A 25,336-nucleotide genomic window follows, 5' to 3' on the forward strand; every position below is an offset into this window, starting at 1 on the left:
CCTGCACTATGTTCACTGCTATCTTCTGCAAATCCCTCACAGGAGACACACACTGCGCTCACAAAGCTCCAGCACATGTTTCTGTGTGTGAGTGTACATGGGAGAGTGTATACTCCCGCTCATATGCTATGGCTACATTGCTTGAATGTCTCCTCTTATGTTTTTCTCACTAGCTTTAGAATAATTTTGCATCTTTGTTATGTGCTTTAATGTCTTTGTGAGTGTTGTCATTATGTCTCTGTAAGTGTTCCCTCATGCAAAATAGATACAAAACACAGTGGCATATGAATATTCAGATACAAATGTGTGTGTGCACACACACACACACACACACACACACACACACACACACACACACACACACACACACACACACACACACACACACACACACACACACACACACACACACACACACACACACACACACACACACTTCATGCTTGCAACCACAAAGAGTGGGCTTCCTCTTTCTGTCTTATCCCAGTGAGAAGCTGCAGTTCCACTTCTCTTTGTGGGAGACTATAAAAGACAGATATTTCTCAGATGTTGGAAAGCATGTATTATTAAAACTCTCCCTCAAAATAGCCTCCTAAAGCTCCCTCCACCACATAATAAATATATATATATATATATATATATATATATATAAAAAGAAAAACTAAAAGATAAACTTCCTCTAATGAACACTCAGTGCGGTCACTTGTCGGGACGTGTAGATCTAATGAAGTATATCCAGCCCTCTAACTGTGTGCCTGCTGTGTTTTTGAGAGGGACCACGCAGCTCAAACTGAGACCAGTGTGGCTGTGCGTCAATGCTGATCCAGGCCACTGTCACCCAGCATTAGGACAGATTGTGTCTTATCTACTGTATCAAGGATGGCCATATTTTGTTGAAAACTTTACATAAACTCATGAATTTAGTATAGTGGTTTTGGCCTCACATTGAGGGCATTTTCAGCATTCTAAACAAAAGTTGATAAATGAGTCTCACTGTGAGCACTAAGTGCCTATTTAAGAAACGGGAGCCTTGTTTGTTTCTATGGATGCTGACGTCAAGTGTTTGTACAGCAGCCTCGGGGAGGCTCAGGGAGGATATAGGCTGAATATACTCACATGCACACACTGATGGATGGATATATGCAGGTGTAGAGACAGGCATTAATGTATTTGCACACACACACACACACACACACACACACACACCAGACACATGGGAGAACAGTGGGTGTGTACGCCGTAGAGCTAAACCAGTTAAAACACACACACACACACACACACACACACACATTTAAATATTATTCCTGAGTACACAGGATGTCTGCTTCCAACAGTGATCTAATTAAGAAATGCCCAGTGAGTAGATTATCAATGTAACGGTAACCAAGGCCGACCGCTTCATCTCCACAACAACCAAACATCAAAATCTGAGAAAGAGAAAGTCCCTGTGCTCAGGGATGCTGAGCTGCTTTAAATGAAAGCAGTTGGTCACTATGCTGATGGTGTCTATATTTCATGTTTTAGGGGGAAAAAAACATGTATTTTGTTTCTTTCTTTCTTCATTCATCTCCATCACATCTGACTTTTCACGTCTCCCTGTTGCTGCATATTGTTCCTTTGTTACAGGACTTACTGTAATGATAAGACCCGAAGGCTGAACGGTAAATATGATCTCATCCACAGCTGTGGCTTCTGCTGTTTCTATTCACATGTCGCCTTATCTTCCAGACACACCTTTGCTTTGCAACAAACTTAAATCCTAAACTCAGCCAAGGTGAGGAACGCTTTCCTGTGAGAACGCTGTGAAGACTTGTTGCTGGGTAAATTATGACCACTGGGTGACGAGATGAAACAGACAGATATCACTCTATTTACTGAAATGTGCATATTTGTCAGATTGAGCCGGCCTCTGAATCACTCTGTCCTCTTATTTCGTTTTCCTCCCCAATTATTTTCCTGCATCCTCTTACTTTTCTTCAAATATACTTATTTCTTGCTTTCATCATCTTTATCGCGACTATTATCCTCTCCGTTGTCTTGGAACTTGTAGATATGATCTTTCACATTGTTTTTATCATTCAGATGGTCATTATCAAAAAGTATGTCTGTCATATGCCTCCCAGCTTCCTGTGATCCTTTTATTTAGGCAAGAATGTCTATCTTTTGCCTTCTCTACAATATACTGGACTTTAAGGAGCATGCTGTCTCATGCCACTGGAGTCAAAAGCTCTTGTCACTGGTTTAACCAAATAACTTGAAATGACTGTGACTTGTGTCAATTGGTTTACTTTAACCCTTTGACACGAAGATGAAGCAGTAGTCTTTATTTTATTTTGTTTCATTTCATTTTTGGCCACATGAGGGCAGCAGAACAAGTTGTAAATACAACACTCAAAAGTGGATATGGCTAACACGTTGTCTTTTTTACACTACCAGAGCAACAGTACGCATTCATTTGGAGTCTTGATTGTAAGATAGATAAGATAAGATTCCTTTATTGTCATTTCTCAGGACTTACATAGGAAACAAACAAAATGTGTCCTCTGCTTTTAACCCACCCTATACACTAGGAGCCCGGGGGAACCAGCTCCAGCTCTTTTTGCCAGTGCCTCAGTCAGGGACACTGACAGGAGAACTAACCTAACATACATGTTTTGGGTGGTGGGACCGGTCGTGCTATTAACGTCATTGCTACACAATTTCTTAGTAAAACCAAAATTAATTAAACTGCCTTGTTTTCTTTTTGCCATGGTTATATGATGCTAACTGCAGAATGGATTTAAAGGACGTTGCGCGCCTATTAATGGCCTCCAACGTTTATATTTTTTCTACGAATCTTTGAGTTAACATGTACTAAACATGAGTTGAATTTGTCTCGCAGCGCCGCCACACCTCAATGCCCATAACAAGAACAGCATGTATAGTTATCTTTATTGAAGTGAATTAGGTTTAAATCACCGTCATGCATGAAATAATATTTTTGTCCACATAATAATCCACGATGATCACATTACACAAAACTGAAATTGCACGTCAAAATGACACATTCTCAATATTTTTAGAAACCCCCCCAAAATTTCACAAATCACGTTTTCAGGGGAGCCCATGTCTTATTAAGGGGAGCCGAGCTCCCCCTAGCTCCCCCGTAGTTCGCACCCTGGCTACACCGCTCCATCAAGTAGAAATACTGTCTTAAATCTTTGCATGTCTTAAATGTCCAAAATTCTGCCTGATATATTTGATATCTTTGGAAACTTTAGGTTTCTGTCATTTAGCTTGGAGCATGCAGTTGGCATCAGACACACATGAATACACACCTTTAAACATTTTTAGTTTGCAAGATCCAACATCCAGATGGAGAATCAAAAATAAACACACACTCACATGGCTTTTTAAAACTGGTTCTGGGAATGACTTTATTTGGCTCTGTGGCTCTCTCTGTCTTTCAGATACATAAGTGTGGACAGCGCAACATGCACACAGTCCACTTTATACAACTGTGAGGACCAGACAGCCTCACAGCCAGGTGTGTCTCAGCAGGCGGTAACTCTATGAATCAGTGAGCCAGATTCATGAAATTATGTCTCCAGCAGCGCCTCTCTGCTTCCTGTTTCTGTCCTTCATGTCCCAGCAGGTGATCCATATCTGCTTCATTATATATATATATATATATATATATTCTCTTTTTCTACAGTCACCAAAATAAAAGGACTCCTGTGTTTTTTTTCTCCCTCTCAATACATGCCAGTGTTGCCCTCTTTGTTGTGGTGCAGAGATATCGCATCCATCTTTTTTGAGGCGATAAACTGTCAGTCATGCACCGTGGAAGGTCAATTCTTTTGTTCGCCTCACAAATCACAAGTTTCAGGCTTGAATCATCAAGTGTCTTTTTTGGAAGGAAAGCAAAGAGCTTTCAGAAGAAGAAAGGAAAGAGTTGTGTTGGCTAATCTGCAACACAATGCTCCTTCCTGGGCTTTTTGTTTTTGGATGGCTGTGTTTCTTTATGTCAGAGTTTTTATGATGTGTTCCATGGTGCTAACGGAGGCAGGTGGCCAATATGTTTACCTTGGCTCTCAGAGGCACTGTCACACAGGAGCCTACTCATGGCTTTATCATCGTGTTGACACTCAAGGGGATTATACAGAGACAGAAACAAGCAAGGTTTATCAGCCTCAGACCCGCAGGAGAACACACACACACCGCACATACTGACACACACACACACACACACACACACACACACACACACACACACACACACACACCGTGAGAAACTACAATCCTACAAAGAAGTGGGGCATTGAGCACTGCCGAAAAAACACACACACACACACACACACACACACACACACACACACACACACACACACAGATTTGGCAACTTGAGCTCTTTCCCTCTCTCCCCTTCAATTCACCACACTTATATCTGCGGGGAATTAATCCCTGCGTATTGTCTTTCAGGCTGGGTAAGGTAAACAAAATGCTTTTCACTTCAAAGACAAAAGTTTCTCAATTTCCTAATTGATAATCCTGCTCTTGACATCAAGCTTTGACTGGCTGGGTGTTGTTCCTATGACAACAGAGCTGCATACATCCTCTGATGCTCTCTATGGCTCTGCACAGTGTATTTTAGTGGAGACCCCAGTGAGTTGTTCCATACTCATTAAATATTCACACACTCATTTGTATTAATATGCTTTTAAGGACTGAAAGTATTGTCAGACTTTTCTCTGTTGCACTTCTCAGCTTGACCCTTATTCCAACTTTAATCCTAAACCTAAATTCTAACTCAAAACTAGCCGAAATAGCCTCTCTGTAGATCATTTTCTTCATCTGACTTTCTATCCCTGTGAGGGAATTTGGTCCTCTTAACAGCAGAAATACAAGAACACGAACACATCTAAATACACACAGCCACAGCTGGTACCCCCTATGCGATAACTCCTACAAAACGCCTGTCATCCTTACTCAGTCATACACAAGCAGGGAGTCAGCGCAAGCCGATGGATCAATTTAGTACAGAAAATCTGTGGCATTCTTCAAATGTAATGGGCTTTGATGTAGACGCTGAGCTGCATTACAGAACCCTGCTGAAGCCACTGAAACCTCTTTTCATCTGCCTGCTTCCTATGCAGAGGACGTTGGCAGGAAACGTGCCTCACTTGTGCAACGTTTTTTTCTTCTTCTCATGCTCAGAGGAGTGTGGTGGATGGCGTGCACACCTACACTCACACATCCTCTTTTACTTTCACTAATTTATGTTCTTTCAGCTGCATGGGAAATAACTACTTCCTTCCAGCTTGTTTCGTATGATTGGTTCTCCATGCCAGCCAGAATTGCACTTTTGACCCTATTTGTGACACTTGTTTGATCATCGTGAGCCTTTACGAAATACAAAAAAGAGCATCCTCTTATGAGATTTCTACTGGTGTATAAAGTAGGATTTCATCTGTGTAACACTGTGCTATCCTTCCACAGCTACAGGCTGCCCTCTGGTGGAAGGTTTGTTCCTAACATGTGTTTGCATTGCGTTGTTTTACTTTATGGGATGGTTTGATGACAGATTTGCAGTGGCTTCCTCTCCGATTACACATTGGTCTGGATTGGATAAAACTGTTGTAACTGTTTAAATCTCAACAAATATACATCAGAGAGAGAATATTTTATATAGGTGCCCATGACAAGTCATAATGAACATTATGATTAAAAATTAGGTAACTTTGATATCATATCATTTATCCGTGGCTGTCAATCAAAGTTAAATATAATCATCCAACTGGACATTCAGTAGGAATACCCATTCTATCTATTCTAATTTTAATGTCTAACCATAAGAGTAAACCCAATGCTTCTTTTACTCTGCTGCAGCTGCAGCACTTCACAGTTCTCTCAGTAATTGGAACTGTTTCAATGCCGAAGTGTCTTGCTATCAGTATGTGAGGCACGTTTCACTAACATCACCCCTCCTTACTACCAATTTCTGTCATGCTGTGAATTGTGATAGATTACGCCACTTCCATTTGGCTTGAAATGCCACCTTAATGACCCAAAAAATTGGTCGCATAACATTCAAATCCCTTCAGACACGATACAGGTGCATTAAATGAACATAATGCAGAATTTGCTTTGAAAAGCTTTATTTATAATAACATTTAAAAAGTCATCCAGGGGGCAAGCGAAAACAGAAAAGACTGAGATCATTTACTGCTCTTGGCTTGGAGGTGGAGGGATGAATGCAAATGAATCAAACAGAAATTGCTTTAGTTTCAGTGGGTTTAAATGAACTTGTGATAACATTGACATATTTGAGTACAGAGTTTAGAGACTAACAATGCACGTCTCTCGTTCATACTGCCCACAGAGCACTGACCATCAAACCACATCAGCCAACATTTGCGAGCTGCAGCACATAGCGAGAATGACATGACGCTTTTCACAGCCTTTCCCCAAGTACACAGGTGTAAGACTCGTTCTCACGGGGGCGTTGGAGGACATTTTCCCCAATTATACTGCAACTATGGCTAATGGACATCTGCCAGAGCTGCAGTCTAACTGAGATGAAAAGTCATGACTGTGCTGCAATAAATAGTTGACCCTATTGACAGATTATAGGCAAATTAAACATGAAATTGGCCAATAGTTAGATCAAAAACATGAGGGTAAAATCATTCATATTTCCAATATATTTAGCATTTTATCATAAAGTAAAATAGCACACTGGTACAGAGATTACGTTCTGTAAACCAATATGAGACCAATTGCTGTGATTAACCTCAACATCACTATTTTATGCAATGAGAGGCATCTATAAGTAATAAAGGAGACACAGAAATATGCATTATTTGAAAAAGAGAGGAAAATGAACAACAAGCTGCAGCTGAGCATCAGAAAGCAAAACACACAAAATGATTTCACTGTTTCAAAATATTTTCTTCTCTGATAAGATGTCGAACAGTGGAGTGGAAGTCACCTCATTAGTCATGTGTTTACCACAAGGCCTATGAGGCTGCTCATTCAAAACATTCTACAAGAATCTCAATCCCTTTATATTTGTGAGTGAGCTTTGATCATATCTGGATGCAGCAAGAAACTGACCTCTATGATACATGTAATCCTTCAGTGAATTCAACAGCTTTGGAGAAAGGATGTGATAACTGGCACAATAAAGTCTCTTTTGACTCCAATTTCAATCCCAGATGGTTTAAAAAACGTCAGCATATTTACTGAGGTTGATTAACCCATTTTAAAAGATGGTGCAAACTTTGTTTTTGTGCCTAAAGTAAAGTGTTATTGCCCATGTCAGAGTTCAGTGGTTAGCCTGTTTATAAGGTAACCAATGCTGCCCCAGTATCCATCAGTGTATCCAATGGTTCGCCCTTTAGTGGGACATTGGTATGCATTTCAAGTCTCACAATTACCCCTTTTATCCTAAGCTATACTGACAATATCACACTAACAGGGCTGCTGAATCTATGATTGTGTTTGCTGGACTAATTCTGACTGTTCAAAGTGATATGTTGGCCATGAAAAGATGGTAGTTCAATGTCCACCATACAAAAGGCAGGATGGCTGAAGACCTCAGAGTCCATTATGTAGGCAAACATAAACACAGTGACCATTGGCAAACTATTCCTACAAAACACATAACAAAGAAATATCTATGGCACATTTATCAAAGTATTTGTTAATTAATTAACTATGAGTAACATTGCAGCTTTAACATCCCATGGAATGCCCTGTATCAATAAAAATCAATGGGAAAAAATGACTCACAGTCCATTATATATGTGGTGTAGAAACTCTTAAGACTTGCAGGTCTCCTGAGTTGGCCCAGGCACTCAAAGGCACCATGACTGGTGGTAGAGGGGCCAGACAGACAGGGAGACGCACCAGGGGCCAGACGGAGGTGATGTGGCCTACACAGAGGCACCGCAGGGGCACTCAACCCTAGTCAGACCCTAGCTAAATTATTTTTCTCTGCACAAGAGATGTTAAACACTGTGTCCTGGACGAATGCTTCATTTATAACCCCACGTCAGGGAACTGGATGGGACAGTAGCTGTTATCAGGGGTGACACCACGCATATGACATTTAAAACAAAATACTCAGCCAATGAAGATGGTGACTGAGAAAAAATGACTTCTTATTTACAGCTGACAGTGCTGCATCCATCACCATATCACCATACATAGTCACACAGCTTCATATACTGTAAAACAAAGCTGCTATGCCTCCCATTCACTGACCCCCATCTACTCATTGTTATGATTTCACAGAATACTTTCCCTGCCAGATGATGACAAACTGCATCCAGAGAGACATCCAGCAGTCACAGCAGCAGCTTTCATTCAAAAGATCCTTCAGTTGCTGCCATTCCATGTGAAACTTTATATTATTATTGCAATATTTAATACTAAATAGGGGTCTTTTAAGGTATAAAATGAGCCATAGTCGATGGCTGCCAAGGCCAATAGTTGCATCTAAAATATAAGCATCACAAGTAGTGCCCTTCAGCAATATCTAAATAACTTTAATCCTCTGATGTGTATAGTCCTGAACAATTGTCTACAAATCTAAAAAGAAATTGTGTGCTATTATTGTTTATCCCTACTCCAAACTTAGCTATGTTAATGCAAAGAATCTGATTTGAATAGGCAACACATGACAGTACAGTATACTGTATTAACTTGGCTGATGCTGCATGTTCTTCATTTTTATGAACAGAAACTTTGAACTGATTTAGCTGATCAACAAATAATATATTACTACTTTTGATGGATCTAAATAAGACGCATCTTTGGTCAGCCCTGTAGTTCTTACTGCTGCAGCAAGCACGTTTTTTCAGAAACTAGTCTGAACCCTTGAATTCCTGGGGAACAAAATGGTGCAAGAAAGATAACACATGCAAACTCAAGTTTCAGAGTACACCCAAGCCCAAACTCTGTGGCATGGATGCACGGATTGGTTTTCATCAGCTAGTTGTGGTCGCAATATCCACGGAGCTGTGGGGTCTAGCTCTGAGAGAAGTACTCTAAGACGAGGCGGAGGTGTCCCAAGCGGTCTTTGAGCGAGGTCAGGGACAGGACAGTGGTTTGATAGGCAGGGTCCAACTGGAGGACCGACAGCAGCCACCAGCACCAGGCCGGACCGTTGGACGAGGCCTAGAGGATCGGAACAACGAGTTAGAACACAAACATGATTATCATGAAAATGCATAAAGTACCAAACCAGCCTATTAGCCTTTTTAGTACGAATCACTTGAAATGACTGCTTCCCAACTGTGGTAGAAGCTACATTAGCCTGCATTTACACTGCCTGCGTCGGCCGTCTTTCCATTCATTTTGAATGGGGGTAGTGCGTTTAGGCTGTGGCGGTGGGTGCCACAGATAGGGCTGGGTTTCATTCCAAAATGTTCGATACCGGTACCGATACTAATACCGCGCCTTCGATACCGGTTCCTAAACTATACTTTTTTCGATACCAATTTAATAAAACAAAACAAAATTACAACATTACACATTACAGCACCATTTAAATTTTTTTTTAAAAATTCAGCTCTTACTACGTGAGCCCTGTCTCTGTGTGTAACGTAGAGGTTTTCCTGCGTGTCTCTACGACGTCTAACATTAGACAGCCAATCACAGACATTATTAGAGCTTGGTAGAAGCATGCTGCATGCTGATTGGCTCACTGACGCTGATGAGATTTACTTCTTAGTTATTGAAATTGGGTATTGAATGACGAAGCATTTATTTGATACTCGATACTTTAGAGCAGTGATCATCAACAGGGGGTCTGGGACCCCTAAGGGGTCCTCAGAGTCAATGCAGGGGGGCCTCCAAATTCTTCTTAATTTTTGAAAGATTTTTCAAAAATTAAAGTCTTAACATGAATCCAACATATTAGCAAATATAAATCCCCACTGCTTACTGGCCTATAGGTAAGGTAGTCACTAAGGCCATCCACGTTTTGAGGCGGTGTGTCCCATACAGTAAACAGGAAACATCACTGCCTCTTTTTAAAGTTTTAAAACGCTCGATGGTGTTTTAAGCCCCCAATGTCTCCTTCCAAGCAGCGCTGCGACCGTTGACTTCAAGGCACCTAACCCTAACCATAACCATAACCATAACCAGTGCCTAATCCTAGTGCCTTCCAGGCAGCGCTGCCTGGAAGGAGACGTTGGGGGCTTAAAACACCGATAAACTTTTAAAACACTATGAGGGTAAAATACGAAACATAAGCACCGAACTGCCCAGGAGTTTATGTAACAGCTGACTGTTTCCTGCAAACAATAAAGCACGGTTGACTTTTTTTTTCCTTTCATTTTTTCTCCGTGAAATGAAGCTGCCTTTAAATGCGGTTGAAAACATTGAGATCTATAAACAATCTGACACAAAACAGTAATTGTGAAATATAAAGTCTACTTTTGCTACATTGGGGGATTAAAGAACACAACAGGACGTCACACAAATGGGACATTTAAGTGACACTCCCACAACGCTGCACCACCCTGCCGAAAATCATCGGATCCCCTTTTCCTGATTTTAACGCAGCCTTAGACATGAAGAAATGTATGGTTTGTGCATTGTGCATACATTGTGCATTGTCATGGTTGATATTTTGGGGGGCCTCAGTCCTTCACACTTGGCATGGTTTATGTGAGGAGGCTCTAGGTGTCTGGAGGTTAAGATCAGATGAAGACCTTGTAGATGTTCCCGACTTCCATGATAAATGGCGATGAATGGCGTAATGGAGCTCTGAGTGGAGTTTGATTGGAAATCTCTGCACTGCATCCATTAACATGAAACAATAACTGAACTTTGAGAAAAAATAAAAGCAGATATTATTTTCTTTGTAAAGAATTACTTACTAATAGTTTAATTTAATTTGAAATAATGTTAATAGATGAATGGAGCATAGATCAAACAAAATTCAATCAAATCAAAGGCAGGCTTTGGTGTGCAGGAATGTTTAGTGTACATGATTTGGAATAAGTGGAAATGCTAATTAGCCACTACATGTGTTTGATGACTGGAAACTCTGTGAGGCAACCAGAGGCAACACTTACAGAGGCATAAATAGAAAAAATAATAAATCAAATGAACGCTCCCCATTTTTAACATCACTATGGTCAGTAAGGAAACATGATCATTTCAGTGGTGGACAACATGCCAAAAAACAAGTAAATGCTCAGTGGTTCCTGGACACTGTTGGAGAATGTGTTGTTTTAGAATTAGAGCTACCAGTAAGGCTCCAACCTGAATATTTTCCTCCTTATCTGGCATGATGCCGTACTGTCTGTTGATCTGCTCACGAATGCGGCTGCCAAGGCGCTGGTACCAGTCCTGAGCCTGCTGGTACACACTATCATGGAGACTCTCCAAAAGCTCCAACTCACTACCATCAACCTGGAAGAGAGAGGACACACAGACAAGAAAACGGTCAAGAGGGAGAAGATGTACGGTGTTGGAGTTGTAATATTCTCAGTTTGTATCTTCTTCAGATGTAGCTGTAGTACCCTTACCTTGAGGTCCTCCAGGTACTCTATATCAGCGGTGTGGTAGCCATCTCTCTGACCTCTCTTAAGCACCTTGTATCTGCTGCCGCCCACTGCATCCACAAAGGACCGCCCATCGGGCAGCAGCTCCAGACTGTGGATCTCCAACATGCAGCCATAGTCTGCAAACCTGAAGCACAACCATTAAAATCTTAAATTCATACAACTTTATTTATTTCTTAATGTGATATTTGCTGTACTAGATAAAACAATCAAAAAATTGAAAAACAGCCTTTTTCAAACAGCCTTTTTCCATCTTCGTAACATTGCCAAAATCAGGAACATCCTGTCTCAAAACGATGCTGAAAAACTAGTCCATGCATTCGTAACTTCCCGGCTGGACTACTGTAATTCTTTACTATCAGGCTGCTCAAATAAGTCCCTCAAGACCCTCCAGCTGATCCAGAATGCTGCAGCACGTGTTCTGACAAGAACTAACAAAAGAGATCACATTTCTCCTGTATTAGCTTCCCTGCATTGGCTTCCTGTAAAATCCAGGATTGAATTTAAAATCCTTCTCCTGACCTACAAAGCACTAAATGGTCAAGCACCATCATACATAGAAGAGCTCTTAGTACCTTATTGTCCCACTAGAGCACTGCGTTCCCAGAACTCAGAGCTACTTGTGGTTCCTAGAGTCTCTAAAAGTAGAATGGGAGCCAGAGCCTTCAGCTACCAGGCTCCTCTCCTGTGGAACCAGCTCCCAACTTGGGTTCGGGGGGCTGACACCGTCGCCACATTTAAGACTAAACTGAAAACCATCATCTTTGATAAAGCTTATAGTTAGGGAGTGAGGAGTTGCAGCATAGTAGAGTAGAGTAGAGGGAGGCAGGAAGTACAAGCCCGTTCCGGCAGGGGAGAGTACGAGCCCGGTCCAGGGCCCCTCTCTTTAGCCTGCCTCTCTTAGTTATGCTATTATAACTCTAGACTGCTGTGGGAAGCTCCTTCCAAGGACACAATGAGCCGCTCCCTCTTCTCTCTTTTCACTTGTCTCCTTTTGTGTGCATCTTAGTCCCAGAAATGCCTGTTACTAACCTAGCTCTGGGGAGTTTTCTCCCCGGAGTCCCTTTGCTTCTTCTTCACCCAGAACATCGCCTTGGAATTGGGTGGCACCTACACCGGGGTCCTGGGTGCAGCTGACGCTATGGACTTACTACACCCTGCTACGCTCTACGTTTCCCCGCAGTGTCCGACTGCGTCCTGCCGCGTCCAACCGCGTCCACCCAGGCTGCTGTGCCACACTACACCCCGTAACGCCCTGCTGTGCCCTACTATGACATGAACTACTACGACTACCATTGTGATCACTGTTTCACTATCTTTATTATGACTATTATTGCCACCATTCACCACTCCCCCAACCGGTGCCGTCAGACACCGCCTACCAAGAGTCTGGGTCTGTCCCAGGTTTCTTCCTAACAAAAAAGGGAGTTTTTCCTCGCCACTGTCGCAATAGCTACTGCTAATGCTTGCTCTTGAGGCAACCACTGTAATAGTTGGGGCTTCGTAAAGTACAGAGTTTGGTCTAGACCTACTCTATCTGTAAAGTGTCTCGAGATAACTCTTGTTATGATTTGATACTATAAATAAAATTGAAATTGAAATAAATTGAAATTGAAAAATTGGCCAGAATGTTTTATACTCATTTTCGTGCAAAGAAAGTTGAACAAAATCCGGTTCATTTTGAGCCAACAATGTTTTCAAACTTTATATATTTTGTGCCTTTTTTCTAGGGACTATCTATAACTATACTATAAGAATACAAATCCATATATTTTGTGTCTAATTATTTAGAAAAAATCTTATAATAAAAGAATTTCAAACTTTTAAATTATGGTTTAAAAATCCCTGATTGGTCAACAGTGAGTTGACGCAAGTTACAACGCATTTTAACGCAAAGTGTAGTTGAGAATTCCCCAACACCGCGAAACATCTCTTCACAGGAAAAAAAAAGCTGTGAGTATTATTTCCTGTTGCTGGATTCGAAAGCTGTGGAAAGTAACTATGCCGTACTTCAATACAACTGTAAGGTACTTTTAATTGAGTATTTTCATTTTCTCCTACTTGCCTATTGTACATTTTACTTCTATATTTTTTATAGCTTTAGTTACTTTGCATATTCATATTAATTATACAAAATATTTATGAATAATCAATGATGTATTAAAGTGGATAAAGAGGAGACTTTATTGATCTGGTGGTGAAATTCATAAGCTACCTGCCAAGTCAAACTTCCGCTGTTATTTTGGTTAAGTAGTGTAAAGCATTACAATTCAGAGACAGTAACATTGTAATATAACTAATTAATCTCAAAGGACAGTAACTAGTAATCTACAGTATAATGTATTACATTTTGGAAGTAACTTGCTCAACACTGTTGGTCAAAGACAGCGATAGGATGCTTGGTGTAGGACAGTCTGATGACCAAGCCAGGGCTGCTACCTTCCATTCACAGACTACTTTTTATTGACACTTTGCACATGAAAAACCTCATCTTGGTATAAGCTCATCAAAGTGTCTTGTCATTGACATGTTGTAGTGTAAGGGGAAACTAATCTCACAAGTTTTTCTGAAACATCTTTTAAGGGGGGGTCCACTGCATGGTTGTAAATGAGCCAGACTTAGACAAAAAGGTTTATAAAAACTTGCATAATCAATATAATGAGCTACAGAAACAAAATTATTTTATACAACGTTATTTTGAATATTTCAACATTAGTTTAGATCAGAGATCTTCAACAGAGGGCCCCTAGGGGGGCCTTAGAGTTACTGCGGGGGGGCCCACTAAATTATGGTATAATGTATAATAATTTGTATAATGTTTTGAAATGTTTGTCAAAAGTCAAAATGTCTTAACATGAATCCAACATATTATAAGCAAATATAAATCGGCCTATTTGTGAAATAAAGACATTGATGATGGTTTACTGGTCTATAGGTAAGGTAGCCATCCACAGATCCACTCCTAAGGATTCACTGTGCCACATGTATGTTTAACATTAAAACATGATTTATAAAATCATGCCAACTATTATTATTTTAATACCTTAGTATTCTATGCACTAAAAAAGGTATGTATAAAGGCTTTAGGCCGCTCTAGATGTTATTGTAGGCCCAGTTAATTATGCAACACATTTTATGCAATACAGCCTATGTAATAGAGGGTCCCTCTCTCTTTCAGCTAAGGGGTCCTTGGCTTAAAAAAACATTGAAGACATAAAAAGATATTTATCAATAATGATGCTGGGGAATTTAATACCATACAATGGAACTAGGAACAAATGTCTGGTGGAGGATGAAAATGTCCAGCGGACACAGATTGGTGACCATACATACCCTTTGCCATGCTCATAGCTGCACATGCCAAACTTCTTGGTGCCAGTCTCCATGCAGCGACGCATCATCAGCCGATATCGAGGCTCGAAGATGTGCAGGGGGCAGGGCAGTCCAGGGTAGGCCACCGTGCAAACGAATATAGGGATGTCCTTAGTTAGACTACAAAGTAAGAGACAGGACAGGGGAAGGATCAAGGAAAAAGATCAAAAGAAATAAGGGAGAGAATTGTGAGAATAAGGCACCAGTTAAAGTTTCTAGAACAAATCACAAGTGTAGATGGGTGAGGTGAGTGCGTACTTGGACAGTTCAGCCATCTCAGCATCATGGACCTGTTTCCTCTCAGCCAACTGTGAGGGGAAAAGGCGGGCCATGATGTCCTGAAGCAGAACTGTGGGGTTGTACTTCCTGTTTTTAAAGAACTGAGAAGAGAAAAGTAAGAGACATTATAGCGACATTATAATGCTTATTGGCAATTATACATAATATATGTTACAGTAAAACAATCCACGGCATTGCAACAAAAGAAAAAAACACAAGCATTAAAATGTGTACTTTGGTTTAACACAGGCCTGCAATGCATTTGTGGATACAAAATATACAGGTAGATGTATCAATTTGGTATCTTATGTTAATGTTGTCTCAGCTGTGTAAGCGAGTAGACAAATGAATGCATACAGTTGTTATGACAGTACTAAAATGGGATCATTTATCACAAGCAAAACATTGGAACCAGGAAGTTATCCTTTCGTGTACCTTTATGTGAGTTTGTTAACAGATTAGAGGTGTATAAAAAAGCAAGTATGATTAGTAGATTCCCCCCCCCCCCTCACTGTCACAAAGCAGCTGATACATCTCCCCCTGCCTGAGCTAAATGTGGTGTTATTGCCACAATGCGGAGACAATAAACTAACAAAGCATTAACAATTAAGCAGCTTTTAGAGATGATTTTTGGAGCTTTTTTTTGAATGGACAGATGAAGACAGGCAGAGAGAGGGGGGATGACATGCAGCATTAGGGACTGAGCCTTGGTACATGGGGCGCACGCTCAACCAGGTGATCTACCAGGGCGCTCCAACAATTAAACAGCTTTTACAGTGGAGTCGTCCACGTGCTAAAAACACAACCTAGCAACCTTTATTTAGTTTAAAACAGACGTATGACAGTGTCTGTAGGTGGTTACCTCTTGTAGGGGCTGTTTGCAGAGTGGACAGCGGAGGTTGTGGTCCAGACTCCTCTCTATGCAGTTTCTACAGAAGGTGTGACCACAGGGAGTAGTGACTGGCTCAAAAAACAACCTGCAGAGGACAGAAAAAGATATGTGTAAAGCCCAGGAAGGATGTTCATGCTATTTGTCATTACCACAATTATTTTGGTCAATATTGAAATCATGATTATTTGTTAATTATGATTACTCATTAGGAATCGATCTATACTGGTTTTTCAAGGCCGATACCGATTATTAGTAGTTAATAAAACGATAACCGATATGCATATACAGTGAAAATGAAAAACTTAAAGTCAAAATTAAGATTTTGGAATGTTAGAAAATCCAACACAAAACTTTGTTTAGATGCTTTAAGCAATTATTTAATAAATTAGAAACTTTCAACATAACACCCAGTAACAGAGAGTCAGATAGTGTACACTAAATGTGAGCTGCAAAATAATTGTTGTTCTCGATTACATTGATTTTGTGATCGTTAGGAGCCTAAATCAAAATTGCAATCAGAATTTGAATAATTGCACCGCCCTGGTGCATACTGTATGCGTGCTAACCATTAACCAGCGAGAGGAGAATAGAATATAAACCTGATACTATGTGACACTACAGCAGACAAGGTACAGACAGCAATGCATTAGTGATTAGAGTGAATACTCCAGGACACTGACCTAATGCAGAGAGGGCACTCAAAGTCTGACACAGTGAGAACACTCAGACGTTTCTCCCTGCTGTGACCATTTTCACCTAAGAGAGAGAGAGAGAGAGAAAATTCACAGTTAAGCTTTATGATAAGTTTGCCCCTGCTGAGGACGAGCTAGCAATTATGTAATTTCAAACCATCTGGTGGGTGTTATGATAAAGCTGATGTAGCAACAGTGACAAAGATGATTCATGATGAGGACACTGATGGTGAAGTTGACAGTCAATTTATAATACAGTAAATGTGTGTATGTGTATACACATACCCTTGCCATGCCCATCTTCCTTCCTCATCATCATCTCTTCGTCCTCTTCAGCAGCAGGGAGGAAGGAAACAGCTTGGCAGAGGCTGAGGCAGCACTCAGTACCCGTATCATGCTTCACCTTCGAGCCCTGCAGACAGTTTCATCCGTTAGGAATCACAGTAGATTTGCATTCCAACACTTTCCATAACCAAGCGTTACAGTGCACACAAGAGCCATTAACATTCTCCTCACCCAGCTTACCTGGTGTACCTCTCTCCTCCCTTTCCCCTCATCCCCACATAGATGTTTGAACCCCTCAGGGTGACTTGGCCCTTGGGAGTCACTGACGCTGGTAATGGGGCAGGGACCTTTCAGGTACTCGGACACCAGTTGCAAGATACAGGACGCCTCGTCCGGCACTGCCATGCCCTCTGCCTCCAGAATCTGCCATACGGATCCATGTCATGATACAAATGAGTCACATATAGGTGTTAAGATGCATGGGTTTGTTTTCAGCCAGGGCTGTACACTCAAATTAAAAATACATTTTAAAAAAATTATAAATTGTAGGCCTATTTGGAAATAAAATGTTCAGTTAAATGTTGACATTTGATACACTTTGCATGTAAAATTTTAAATTAACTAATTTCTAAAATTACAAGATTGAAGATATAGTATGTGAATTACAACAGCGTATTAGGGCCATTGTAGGTTAAAAAAAAAGAATAGAATAAACTCCAAGATTTAATTTACTAATTTAAAACTCGGAGCCACGTCACTTCACTTTGCAAGGTTGGAACAACGTCATCACACCGCCGCTTGTCGTGTATGCAGTGGATGACCTCATCAAATTATACTTTGCAACCAGTGTTTTGTTTTGCCTATTTCACCCATTATTTATTTAATTTATAATTATGTTCAGACATCAATGAGAATGTCTTGTATTGGAGATTTGTTATTTTATTTGTGATTGCTATTATTGTGATAATTAATATGATATGATATCAGATAGGGTGATGTGGTCTGTAGGCGTGGGGAGCCCTTTAATTTAGGACAGGTGAACAGGTGTTTAGGGTAGCGAAAGAGCAAATCATTTTCAACCACGTAACAACAGAGTACTTGTTATAGAGTACAAATGATTTTGTTTGAAGTTTAATTTATGTATTTTTGGTGTTTCTCGTTTAATAAAAAGGTCAAATCATGACATTAAGAACAACATGTGCGTCGATTTGTTGACCGCTCCCTGCAAAGTTGAAAATTGCCTGTCTAAAAGCCAGGAAGCAGATACTGCCGCAACTTAAGCAAAAATAAAAACCTTGTTAGAATATGAAAGAACAACATGGAACAATTTACAAAAGGATTTTCAAAACCTGGAAGGACTGGGATGGAAACATATCAGGATGAGCATGTGGAGGAAAAGACCCCTGGCCCAGAAGAAGGAGGCAAAATCAGCTGTGTTTAGCAGAACAGAGGCAAGCCTATCACAACTGCATTTTGCTGAGCTAGGAGCTATACCTAAAACACATTTACAAAGAATGATTCAGGCTCACCAGATTCCATACCAGGCCATGACCATACAGCAATAACAAACCCAAATATCCAAAGTTGTTGTTTCCGATGGACCACACAGACAAAGTGAGACACCTCAGAGCTTTGACCTCCCTCCACCCATTATGCAACGACAGACAGACTTGGCAAACCTGCTTGTGATGCAGCAGAAGCAGGCCTCCTAGAAGAGCGGTACCGGGGATTGACGGCAATCTTTTGACTTTCCGACTGTTAACAGCCTTTCAAACATAACCTGATCCCCAACCTCAGAAGAGATGAGTTTGTACTTTTTTACTCTTTGAAGTTTCACACCTTGAGGATTGAATAATCTGATTATCTGTCGTACTGTGTGCTGTTGTACTACAAATCCCATTTGAAATGTATGACACATGATTATTGTTGATTTAAAAAAAAAAAAATACATATACCTTTTTTTCTTCTTCTTAGTTTCTTACGTTTCTCCTCCTTAATGTGTTGGCACCTGTTCGTGCATATACTGTAAATAGTAGCACAATTAGGATGTATGTAAACTTATTGTGTATTTACTTGTATATATATTTTTTATTTTATTTATTTATTTTATTTATTTTTGAGTATTTTTTTATGGGAGGGGATTAGTCGATGTTGGAGGAGTCAGGCTTGGCAGTGCTGTGTGTATGTGTGAATGTATTTTGTGCTTTGTATTTCCTGTATAATTGTGTAAGGACCCCCTCGAAAATGAGATGATTCATCTCTGAAAATACTCGGAAATTGCCCGTGGATGTTACCAGCAATATCCTTGCATCGGTCCATTGTGTTGTTGTTCCTGATCACCTCATCCAAATGAATATGTTGTTTTCTTCTGAATGGTTATTGTCGCTTCAAAGTTTGCATGCTTATGATAATGCTGATTCTGGCCTAAAGTTACGAGTACATCCTTATTGCTGAATACGGATGCAAAGTATAATTTGATAAGGTCATCCCCTGCAGGCATCAAACACGTGATGAGGTTGATCCAACCTTGGAAAGGGAAGCAATGTGGTTCCTTGACAGTTTGAGAGCGTTTTTCTTCTTTTCTTTCAATTTTTTCAGAAGTTAATAACTATCAATACTTCTACTATTACTACCATTTCTGCTGATGATAATAATAATAATAATAATAATAACAACAATAATAAAATACAAACCCCACACTAATTAAAACTAAAGTGATTTTTAAAGCAAAGCAAAATTAGAAACTAATGAAACAATCTCTATAAAAACTCTAATTATTATAGTTCTGAACATATGAATCATAATCATGATTTCATGATAATCAACTCTGTCCCATCCTTTATTAATGAGTTAATTGATCACCTCACAGATCTGTACGTGATGTGTGCATGTCTGATAACAATGCTATGGGGGCAATCTGTTTATACTGCAGCTTAACTACAGGGCCAAAGTTGTTTAATTAAACTTGCTACTTGTCAGTCTGCATCTTGCTTGCATAAAAGAATAAAAACATACAATTTTATCATTTTATACAAATACTACCCTCGCCGGTTTATACAATAGATCCCACGTTCCAGTTCACGTCTCGGTGTAACTTTACATTAAATGCACCTCTGATGAGCAGTCAGTAAGATGAACAAACCTTCTTGATCTGGCTCTTTGCAGGGACAAAGTCAGCATGAAGTTTTAGGCAACGGTAGAACTGGATGAGGGCGTCTGTCTGCTGACCCAATTCCAGCAGTACAGTCCCTTTACGAAAGAAGCCCTGCATAAAGAGAAAAGTTACATCAGCACATGACTGCATGTAGGACTGAATGACACACGAAAGCGTCTTACGCCAGAGAACATAACAATTCTAATCAATCTCATCAATATGTTTATCTGAATTACTTTGTAGTATGATAACACTTATTTTCCCACACTTTTGCTAAAGCTAAATGCTTGATTAGTGATGTGTGATGTGACATTTGTAGGTGATATAACACATCTCCAGAAAAAGATATTAAACAATATAAATGACTGTAGACCGTTGGAATTTCTGCATTTGCAGTAAGCCACCCACTGGCATGACATTATGATATCAGTAGCTGTTTGCATAACCGTGTAAATGACATAACATCAATACAAGTAGAGGTCAGCTTTGCACACCAAGAGAAAAAAAGGGAGGGGGGAAAAGCCAGCACTGTTTCTTTATGGTTATGTGTGTGCCATTACATGCATGTTACAAAACCAACCAATGAAGTGCATGTTGGGTTAGATTCAGCTCTGGTGTGAACTTAGGTGAAGTGTAAATGGATAACGTCAACAGATTTGTTTGTGTGGAAAAAGACATCATAAAAGCAAGACGTAATGTGTCTGTCCAACACTGTCAATGTCTCTCACCTCAGTCCAGCTAGGACGAAGGCAGCAGAGGTAGTCGAGGTCTGTCAGAGCATCAGAGAAACGCATCAGGCCCCAGTTAGCTTCAGCTCTGTACACCTTCAAACTCTGATCATCTGGGACTACGGACGCAAAAAAACAAACAGAAGAAAGAAAGAGAGGATATATAATTTGACCAGTTCTTTGAAGAATGGTGGCTTTAATGCTTAGACTCTATTTGCACGCCTTTCTACACACAAACATTCAACATGTAATGATAGGCACGGAGCAGCAGCCTGCAGAACAAGTGGTTCTGTTTGCTTTAAAACATGAAGGAAATCCAAACACTGCACAGCAAGACCTCAATGATATGCATTAAATGCTATTTCTTAGTTGCGTCTGTTTTAAGATTGTAAAAATGCAATTCATATTCATTTCAATAACAACTTTTTTGTTCTTGAATACTAAAACAATGTTACAGGTATCAGAACATACTGGCTGATGGGAAGTTGAGGTATCAGGGGAGAAGAAGTGCAGTGTAGAGTAGGTGTATCCCTACCCAAAACATTTTTTTCTTTCTTTGATGATCAGGTTTTGTCATCAGGATTTGTACACAGAAAAGGTACAGTGTAAATTGTGTGTTTACCGCTACATAAATGTTGTATGTGCACAACCACTTCCCATTTCTGTTGAAGTTTAACTGACTTATGTGTCAAGTATCACAAATACTCCAATATACCTGCGACACCAGTGTGCATTCAAGGTTCAAAGAGTCGCTATTACCTAAAGCTGTTGCTCCAGGCCAGCCATGCTTATATTTGACAATGTGCAGGCCTTAATTACACAGGGTTCATACAGCTTTTTAAGAGTAAAGTTCAAGTGCTTTTTTAAGCACTTTCAAGACTTTGTACAAACCCTGAATTACAGACAGTGCTTAACAACACCCACATTATGAAATAATAAATTATAAAGTTAAGGCACGACCTCAAACTTCCAATGACAAGAGAAAAGCTGATGTTAACAAATCTGCCCAGAGATCATTACACAAGAACCAAGAGGGCAAAAGCAATGGAAGTAGCACTATTTAATTGGGTTGACAGACATGGCAAATGTAGGTTATTCAACAGGATGCTGATTCACTGAAGCACAAACACTCCTACGGTCCCCAGGACACCTACTGGCTAGACAAACTCATCAAGGGCAGAAGTTGTCCCTCTTACCTCCTCACTGCTGCATGGAGAAAATAAGGGCAATTGCACACAGAGGCAACTGCATTGGATTATTTACCAAACAGATGAAGTAGTAAAGGGGGTCTGTTTGCAGAGGTGTTTCTATGAATCCTGCTAAACGTATTACACCAAATCCTCTTAAACATTCCCTCCAATTACAACCATGATTTGCCTGCAGAAATGTACAGAAAGCTTGCTCTAAAATCAGGAATTGGGCATGTCTAATATTTGTTTTCAGATAACAGCTGTCATTACTGCTTTTTTATACTGTGTGACTGACATAGACAGAAGGAGAACATGTTAAACCAGACTAATGTAGCTTAACTTTCTCCAGTGCATCTTTATTATTCTGCACATACAATTAGTTTAATTGTTTGTTCTTTGCCTAAATGGTTCACTATGTACACAAAGAAAAACTCTTAAGAGTCAGGAAGAAGGCGAGTCTGAAGACTGTTTGCTGACCCAGTTATACATTCAGGGCATCAGTAGCCTTGGGCAGTGGATATAATGAATCCCATGGCATCCAAATCTGCAGGCTACTTGAGACACCAAGTTCCCTCTCCTTTCTGTCATTACACCTCCTCTACCTCACTCTGTGCACATTATGACTGTGTTCTAGAGAGCAGATTGGGATGCACCATCAGTCACCATCACTGGCCACCAGCCCAAACTGTGAGCAGTGCGTAAAAGTGGGACTCCAAGCTGGACTCCTCTTACTGAAGTGTGATCTTTGTTAACTGTTCATCCAAGCAGACTTGCAGGCATCCCTTTAGCACTGAACCTAAATATACACCAAACAAACGTCTGTATTCATTGTGTCTGCTGTTGTTATGATGTTATGCATGCGTCCCTTACCTAAATGTAGCGCCTCATTCGCAATGCGTAAAGCTTCCATCAACTCGTTGGCTTTGAGCTTCTCTTGTATTTGGCACTTCGTCTTTGTCTCGTCGGGGCAGCACTTTTCAACGACGCTGATAAGCAAAACGTTGTTCTTCATGATTTTCACCTCTCTTTGTTTTAACCTCTCTTTGCACGACGGGCATTTGGACGGAAGATAGCCCCCCACGCATCTCCGGCAGAACGTGTGGCCGCACGACATGGTCACCGGCTCGCACATCAGGAAGAGGCAGAGCGGACACTCCAGCAGATCCATGGTGGATGGCTTATGTCACCGGAAAAACGTCCAACTGGAAAATGTGTTGCTTTTTTCTTCAAAGCAACGCGGACGGAAAGCCTTGTCTGTGTAATAGTAATGCATGGACCATTGAAAGAACACACGGTGACAACTAGCGATACAGTAAATGTGTCCCTTCTTTGATAATCTACTCAAACCCGGCCGGTTTCTGTCTAGCTAGGCTAATGTTACTGCTAATTTAAGCTATTATATAATTACTTTACAAATTCCCTTTGTAGATAAAAATGTATCCATTGACACTATTCATTCTCAGCCCTAACTTAGTCTTTGGTTTGGGGCACATACCGTCTACCCCTTTCAAGCCTCAATGCGCCGCTTTCCTCGCCGCTCGGAACTCCATGAACCACGACTAATATTTTTTCATTAATATTCTTTCTTTTTAGTTATCAGTGTCCGCTTTTAACCCCTGTTACGACGTATCTACAGCCACAAAGCTGGGTTACTGTGTAACACCATTACATTACATAAATAAAGACCACGTGACACAGCAGCGCGCAATCCGATTGGATGAAAGGATGGCTTTCCGCCCTCTTGTGAAACACAAGGATGCCAAGTTTCATAACATAATTTCTGCGACAAAAGTTCTTGGCGTTTTATTCGGTATAATTAACACATCTGGGGGGTGGGTGGACATGAGTTGATAGTCTCGTGCGTCTAGTCGATGGAGTAATAATTCAACTAAAGAGTGCAGGATATGGAAATGACCCTGTCGCGGTGTAGGGAATCCCAGCAGAGGGTAACAACAGTAAGGGGGCGGGGTGGCAGGATGACATAAACCCAGTCGTGTTCATCCCATAGCCTGTGTAAAATAGGTCCATCCCCAGTTTTCCTTACATACCTGAAAGAATAGGCCACGTGCAAACATGGCAACATAGTATGTTAAAAAGAAAAGAGCTAACAAGTCTCTGGAGATGTGCAAATTGCACAAGCAGGCCTAAATTGTTGCTATTGGCAATGCTGCAAAGCAGATCAATGTATTAAATAAACCTCTGGAAATCTGTTACACAAGGCAGTGCATGTCAGGTGGAACCTGTCTCAAGGAAGCCATTCTGGGTCAATGAAATGAGGCCGGAGCCTACAGGTAGCCAGACAAAGTCACGTCTTAGATTCACATTATTATAGCCTGCTGCCTCAGAGGGTCGCAAACATACCACATACCCCCGTGCGAAAAACATGCTTTATATAGCATGTACATAAAGAAACATAAGTCACAAATTTCCCTAATCTCCATTAGCGCATAATGCTCAACAGACACGGAAAGGTTTTACTTTTGTTAAAATCACCTCTAAAACATGATTTGTATTAACTCTCTTCTACACAAGGACTAGATTTGGCTAACACCCTGTCAGATTATTCACTGAATTAATGTAAACACACCTAGGTGAAACTGCCTATTGTCACATAAGTAGGTATATTTCAATATCCAAATGTACACCCTTTTTGACTCTTTGTTGCAATGAGGAAATTAAGGAGATGTATGCTTGGTACATCAATAGATCATTAAAACAAGTGCTGCAGCAAGAAACTTTAACAAGGCAACAAAACAGTGGTTATATCATATAAGGGCTTTCATGAAAAGCAAAAGGGCTTTAGGGTGGAGTGACTTTGTAACTACAGTCTATACATACCGACCTTTCAATCTCACTAGATTGACAAATTCCCTTTGTAGACTGGCTAACACTGGCGCATTTACAGAAATGTTGATTAATGTGCATTGTCCTAATTAAACTGTGTGCAGTGTGTGACAGGACCTAGATGCTTTGTGAAAACAACGGAATGTCGACACATAAATGGATTGAAATACATGAAATTCTCTGATACGATGCAGTTTCCTAGAATGGGTAAACCCAGCCCGATCTGCCGGCAATTAGATTTCACCCTCAATCTTAAAAGATTGAGCTTGGTCTGGTGATAGCCAGGCTAGTAGTTTCCCTAAAACAGGTTAAATAACACTATTATGATAGCATTACACT

At 40.4% G+C, this 25,336-nt stretch overlaps 1 protein-coding gene across 4 annotated transcripts; it reads right to left on the minus strand.

Moving 5' to 3' along the window:
- Positions 1 to 1,681: 1,681 nt before the first annotated feature.
- On the minus strand, positions 1,682 to 25,313 carry lonrf1 (LON peptidase N-terminal domain and ring finger 1). Of its 4 annotated transcripts, XR_004105478.2 has the most exons (14): positions 25,303 to 25,313; positions 23,024 to 23,666; positions 20,964 to 21,082; positions 20,224 to 20,346; positions 17,313 to 17,504; positions 17,082 to 17,208; positions 16,785 to 16,860; positions 16,075 to 16,189; positions 15,192 to 15,313; positions 14,895 to 15,053; positions 11,526 to 11,688; positions 11,260 to 11,409; positions 8,912 to 9,162; positions 1,682 to 1,692 (listed from the first exon to the last, which is right to left on the minus strand). XR_004105478.2 is itself a non-coding variant. In XM_031302513.2 (13 exons), exons 2-13 carry the CDS (start codon positions 23,319 to 23,321, stop codon positions 9,013 to 9,015), a joined length of 1,785 nt encoding a protein of 594 aa, XP_031158373.1. In that variant the 5' UTR covers positions 23,322 to 23,666; positions 25,303 to 25,313; the 3' UTR covers positions 6,121 to 9,012. The 4 variants fall into 4 exon arrangements, 3 of the variants coding, with proteins under 3 accessions (XP_031158373.1, XP_031158371.1, XP_031158372.1); XM_031302513.2 differs by lacking the exon at positions 1,682 to 1,692 and having other exon boundaries at positions 6,121 to 9,162; positions 17,322 to 17,504; XM_031302511.2 differs by lacking the exon at positions 1,682 to 1,692 and having other exon boundaries at positions 6,121 to 9,162.
- Between the last annotated feature and the right edge of the window lie 23 nt (positions 25,314 to 25,336).

This window comes from Sander lucioperca, chromosome 1 (genome assembly GCF_008315115.2).
Source record: "Sander lucioperca isolate FBNREF2018 chromosome 1, SLUC_FBN_1.2, whole genome shotgun sequence".
Lineage (NCBI taxonomy): Eukaryota > Metazoa > Chordata > Actinopteri > Perciformes > Percidae > Sander > Sander lucioperca.